At 33.5% G+C, this 6,137-nt stretch overlaps 1 protein-coding gene and 1 long non-coding RNA gene across 5 annotated transcripts in view; one reads left to right on the forward strand and one right to left on the reverse strand.

The window, feature by feature from the left end:
* Window positions 1–6,137, reverse strand: part of Kansl1l (KAT8 regulatory NSL complex subunit 1 like) — a 179,143-nt gene that overhangs the window by 3,492 nt on the left and 169,514 nt on the right. For 3 of the 4 annotated variants that reach the window (XM_029569936.1, XM_017801379.2, XM_029569935.1), the window contains exons 9-12: window positions 4,266–4,384; window positions 3,454–3,578; window positions 1,591–1,645; window positions 363–475 (exon numbers count right to left, since the gene is read on the reverse strand). In XM_029569936.1, the coding sequence (XP_029425796.1) occupies window positions 363–475; window positions 1,591–1,645; window positions 3,454–3,578; window positions 4,266–4,384 (412 nt within the window). Of the gene's footprint in view, window positions 1–362; window positions 476–1,590; window positions 1,646–3,453; window positions 3,579–4,265; window positions 4,385–5,699; window positions 5,703–6,137 lie in introns of all 4 variants that reach the window. The other variant, XM_017801380.2, reaches the window with a different exon arrangement.
* The window catches only part of LOC103744460, a 15,706-nt gene that overhangs the window by 1,523 nt on the left and 8,046 nt on the right, over window positions 1–6,137 (forward strand). The window contains exon 2 of the long non-coding RNA XR_607707.3: window positions 446–478. This is a non-coding gene — a long non-coding RNA (uncharacterized LOC103744460). The remainder of the gene's footprint in view (window positions 1–445; window positions 479–6,137) is intronic.

Below are 6,137 nucleotides of genomic sequence, written 5' to 3' on the forward strand. Positions count from 1 at the left end.
CTATGTAACCTAGGTCTCAAACTTGAGATTGCCCTGCCTCAGCCTCCTAAGTACTGGTGTGTGCCACTGTGCCTAGATGAAATGAGCTAGTTTATATAGAGTGTTCATATTATTTGCCATGTAATCTTGTGACTAGCAGCACCTGAGGGAGAAAAATATAGAAACTCAATTCTTGGCTATGTAATTAGCCCAAATGTATTTTGAATGTAAGTTTAGTATATGCAGATGCCACTTTATACAATACCTGGTATTACATCCTTACGTTTTCCTTTTCAGTGGTCTTTCTCAAAATTTATTATGGCTAATTTCTGTTCATTTCTCATATATTTTGTGCCTTTGTGTTTTAAACTTGAAATACTTGCCTGTTATTTCTTCTATGCCACTTGCTTTGCTCCCAGAGTGACCACCTAGCTTGCTCTCTCTCTTCATATTTTTTGTGTCTTAGGGAGAAGACTTCATCAGAAAGATCTTCTATCTGGTAAGATTTTTGAAATATGAAAACAGGTTTCTAATAGTCTTTGCTGAAAGCACAAAGCTTTTTTAAAAACACAATTTTTATTCTTGGCTTGTGTTTTAATACTTACCTAGATTATAAATGGATTCATAGTGCTTTCCATTTGCCACAGCTTATGGTGCTTTGTTTTGGTTTGAGACAGGGGCTTGCTCTGTGCCTAAGACTAGCTTTGAATGTGAACTCCTCCTGCCTCAACCTTGAGTGCAGGAACTACAGGTATTATGTCACCATGCCCATTTTACATAAAATAGTACTAATCTTAATTCATTCCACAGAGTTTTGATTATTCATATTAACCATACAGAGTTCTAAGAACATATTAATATGAAAAGTAAAACTGATTAAATAAAACAGAATTCAGTTACTGACTTACGGGAGGTTTTTGACTAGATAACTTTTTTTGTGAATTTGGTCTTCCTGGCTTTCTGCTTCTTTCTACTTTTAAATTAAAAAGAGTTCACTGGAAGAGCAAAATGCATTAAAGGAAGGTATCAGGTAAGTGAAAAACACAAGCACTGGGCATAGAAGCACTGTTGCTTGAAGGAAACTCTGTGCCTTCTATATCATTCAGCTTCTAAACACCACTTCACAATCAGCTTGGTTATATAGTGCTTTCTGTAACTGTTCTTAATATAGTTTATACGGGTTCAAAACCTTTATCACAAATTATATTGAAAAATCTGAAAAATCGCACAAATTTTTCATATAATTCTGATCTGAAATGTGAGAATATTCTTAATGTTTTATTACATTTGCTTTTGTATATTTGGCTACAAAACCATTAATTTTTGATTGTTACTAGAACTGTCCCTGAATTGGTATTAACGCGATATATACCACATTACTTTTTCTGTTTGTTTTTGTTTGGGAAGATAGGCTAGGCTTATATTATTACTTTTGTATTCAAATTTTCAAGGAAACATTTTCCCTAGCAAAATGAATATCCTTTTGAAAGAAGTTTCATAAATGAAAAATATCAGATGCTAAGGGATTTATATTTTCTTTTAGGTCCTTAAATTATGTAGGCATTATAATGTAGAAATTGCAATTATCCCATTGAATGTAAGGCAGCTTACCTCTTCGTCACTTAAATTGTGTTCATCCAAAGGCTGAAGAACAACCATCCTCCAGCTGTTGAAGATACAAACCAATTTCAAACAGCTTTTACCCAAATAACAGCAACTCTTATCTCTAAGCTCAGCTAAATTAGTGATTTATTTCCTTGGGCCTTCCATAATTGAAATGACTGAATTTCAATAGTTTCTCTTTTTAAAGAGAAAAAAAAATTTTAAGGGAGGTAGATGAATTTTTGTGACTTTCAGTGGACAGTCTCTTCTGCATAGCTGCATTTTATATGTAATAATTTTGTGCTGACTGAATTAATTCAGTGGCTTGGTCAAAAGAAGGAAGAAGAAAAAGCAGTTCTGGTTCACAGTGTTTGCCAATTTTCTTTGGTATTGAAATGTGTGTATCATGGCCCCACTTGAGTTATCAATAGTTTAACAGCTGGCTCACAGAATTCTGTATTTAACCACTTTTGCTAGCTAGCGCCAGCCCGCCACTCCAGGCGGTTACTATTGTTGCTGTAGAACCTTATAACCACAACAGTATTCCTAGTTCCAGAAAATGTCAATCCTTCTATACAAACAATTCTAATACCTCCTAGAGTGCCAGACTTCACCTCAGTGATTATGAAGTAGTAAGAAAGCTTAAAAAATTAAAATGAAGGAGGTCGGAGTTAATGACAACTGTTACCTGGCTCATGTTTTTGATTTACAACGTTTTCTATTTCCTGCTGCCATAATCACATTTTTAAGAAACTGCTTATACTGTTGCTAAAAAGTTTGGCTCATTTCACTGCCAGTGCAAGCAGATCTGTGCATGGCATTTGAGGAGCCTTGGTGTCTGACTAAGCCTTACACACTTGTGTGCCTTTGTTGTTTTTCTATACATAACCACTTCTACCTTTATGGATATCTTCCTGGACATTCCTTTCATTTTTTTCTATTAGTGTATTTATTGCTGACTTGGAAATAAATCAAAATCTTTGTTGTCACAGGTGCTACTGTCGTACAGTATGGGTACACATATAAATGCAGTCATTGTCTTCTTTGAACTCTTTGCAACTATGTGTGCCTCGTCTATCTTACAGTGCATGAACTGTTTATTGCTGTAGCTTTTACACTGTCAGTAGTACCATACTAGTGACATGTTCATAACAGGTACTTAGAACATAATTGACTGAAAAAAAGAAATTTGAATGCTAAAATAAATCAGTTTAGCACTTCTCACTTAATGAGAGAGATCTAAAGATAAAGTTGTAGGACTGTATAGCTGTTTTTCTTTAGTATAAATAGTCCTTTTTACCATTTTTCTTGTGTTTGTGCAAATAGGGAAGAAAGGGAGAGCATCCTCCTCAGTTAAGATCTTAGGGGCTGGAGATACGGCTCAGCAGTTAAGAGCACTGACTGCTCTTGCAGAAGACCCAGGTTTGATTTCCAGCACCCACATGTGGCTACGAACCGTCCTTAACTCCAGTTCCAGGGGAATCCGAACCCTCTTCTGACCTCCAAGGCATTGCACAACATCGTGCACTCACATACACGCAGGCAGTACACTCATACACATAAAAAAAAAATAAAAAAAAAAATAAAAAATTTCTTAACTTGAGGACTAGAGAGATGGCTTAGGTTTTAAGAGCATTTCAGCAAGGTCTCTTATCAGTACCCAGCACCCATATGGTGGCTCTACAACTATCCCTAACTCCAGTTCCAGGGGTCCAGGGCTCTCTTCTGGCCTCTGGCACTGCTTGCACATGGTGCACTTAAACACGCAGACCACTCATACACATAAAATAAAAATATTTTTTAAAGATTTTAACTTGATCCTGAATTTAGTTTATTAAAAAAAGAAGAAAGAAAGTAGATATTCATACATACCGTGGAGTAAGTATTTCTTTATATTGGAGTTTCTCTAACTTGGCTGGGGCTACTAATGACATGGGAATCACAATGTTATCTATGTCATAAGAGCTCTCACTTCTTAACCTGCGTCGTGCAGTATTCTGTAAAACAGAATTATTGTACTACTTTATAGTACTGTTTGTGTTACCTGTGGTGATAACCTTTTGTCATTAGTTATATAAAAATATGTAGCATACCTGTCACATAATATTTATAAACTAGCTGTTAACAAATCTGATTACAAAATATCAAGAAAACAAATTAAGAGACTATGCCCCATCTTTATTAACCAAAACAGTCTCTTTTGGAATATATGTGATGAATATTTATATGCATATGAAATTTGGGGATCATCGTTGCAAATCTTCATTTATTTATTCCTGGCTCTTGAGCTTCAGACTTCTAAACCTTTGTATCTTTGACCTTTCTACTCCAGATGGCCAAAAGAAAGGGGGGTAGGGAGAAAACATATTAATAGCAATATAAATTCTGATTGTTCATTAGCAGGACTATATTTAGCTTTGTATAGTAACAAGTAGAGATGGTTATTAAATTTTTTAACAGAAAAAGAATTCATAACCAAAGATTGATGAGCTTTAAGCTTCCAAGTAAAAATGTCTATTTAACCAAATTTACTATTTCCTAATGGTATAGTTCTAAACATGCTAGTAAATAAGTCTGGCATAGAGTAGCAAACTATTTTCTGTTTTTTTTTTTTTTAATCAGCATATTTTTTTTTAAATCTATAAAGGTGCTTTAGAGCTTAATTACAGGATATAAAAACCTACTTGTGAGGACGAATTCTGGGCTCTTGATGTGACATTGACATTAGAGACAGCAGTAAAATCGCAATGGAATCCTGGTTCTGTGCGTTGAAAAGCAAATTCTTCAATTCTAGTTCTTTCTCCTGCCATGGAGAGAACCCTTCAGAATGTCACATGTTAAAAATGACCAGCAGGTGTTAGAATTATCTTCCCAGTTAACTGAGAGGTGGTTGAGCCTTATCTGTTGACTTTTTTTTAAAAGTCATGTATCAGAAAACAAAAGGAAATTATGAAACAAGAATAGTGCCAATAGTCTTGCTACAACTAGCTGTATTTTGAGGGCCATGGTGTTTTCTATCTAGTATGTTTTGCATTGTCCTGAATAATCTTATCCACAGTCTTGTTTTCTATGGGTCATCTATAGAAACTGCACTGACAAGACTGATCTTAATTTTCTTATCCATTTTCTTTTTTTCTTTACCTGTTCTGTTTTCTGTGAGATTTCCTTAAGTTGATCAACAATCGAGTTTTAATTTCTATTAAATTTTATTTTTATCCAGTTTTTAATAAAATCTAAAGGTTCTTGTTCTCTGGAATTCTCTCTTTATAACACCCTATTGTTTTATGTATGAAATTTATTTTCTCAAGATTTTCATTTTGTATTTACTCTCATTGATATTGTATGTTTCATTCAATTACCATTCTTTTGCTGTTGTTATCTGTGTTTATAAATGTGTTCACTTATGTATTACTGTTATTTGTATTTAGTCTGAATCTTAAAAAATAGAATATTTTCCTGCATGATGTAAAATGTAATTAATACCAAGCCTGCATTTATATTTCTTCAGTTGTTAAAAAATAGTCTTTGTTAGTTTCTTCAAAGCAATATCCACATATTGAAATTGATTATTGCCCTCTAGGTTTTTTGTATTCTAAACTAGTTCATTTTTCAAGGCAATAACTTACTATAGAGATGTCAAATTTTTGAAATTACCTGGTTTTAACTAAATATATATTTAACTTGAATCTAATTATATTTTATATTTAGGTAACATATATTTCATAGTGCATCTTGTTATGTGATTACAATTTTTCTTATGTTTTGGCCTGTGTCTATGAATGTTCTTTAAAGGTTGGGTGATCCTTGGTTATCTGTTCTTAAGATCGAGACACTTAAAATCCCTAGAACATTTGAGAGTTGTTCATGTTGTGCCACCATGTACTTGATCAGATAGTGATTATCAAGTCTTTTGTATAAGGTGGAATTTCTAAAGGCACCGAAGATTATATTAGGTCCACTGTGTAAAATCATGATTTAGTGCATTTTGGATACAATGAGTTCCTGATTTATTTGGTGTGTCCATCTTATTGACCTATTACATATGGTAAAAAAAACTTGAATAATAAACACAGTTTTAGATTCATTAGATCAGTGAACAAGAACCAAATATAGATTACCTGCTGTTTAAAATACATCTTCCCAGTTTTATTTTTTTCATCACTCACAGTAACTATAGTTACTGTCTTCTAAGTCACCACAATAAATCACACTTGGTATTATTAGAAAAGTTCTTTCAAGTATTACCTATTGACTTTCTTGTAACTAACTGTACATTGAAAGACTCCTAAGAAGAATTGAACAAGGTGATTTAAGTTCCTCAGTTGAATCTTGACCATTTTCTCAAAATGTGAGATACTTAGAAATGATCATAAATTTTTGTCAAGCAAACCTTTTTCTGACCTAGTCTGAGTCTACTATAAACTTGGATACGAAAATTTGTTTATATGACAGTTGATAGAAGACAAGTTATCACACAACATGTAAAGCAACTACCTGATTGCTATAAAGTGTCTACAAATACTGAATTAATTACATGAATACACTGACAGGGTCAC

This window comes from Nannospalax galili, unplaced genomic scaffold, assembly GCF_000622305.1.
Source record: "Nannospalax galili isolate Female #2095 unplaced genomic scaffold, S.galili_v1.0 scaffold281, whole genome shotgun sequence".
Classification (NCBI taxonomy): domain Eukaryota; kingdom Metazoa; phylum Chordata; class Mammalia; order Rodentia; family Spalacidae; genus Nannospalax; species Nannospalax galili.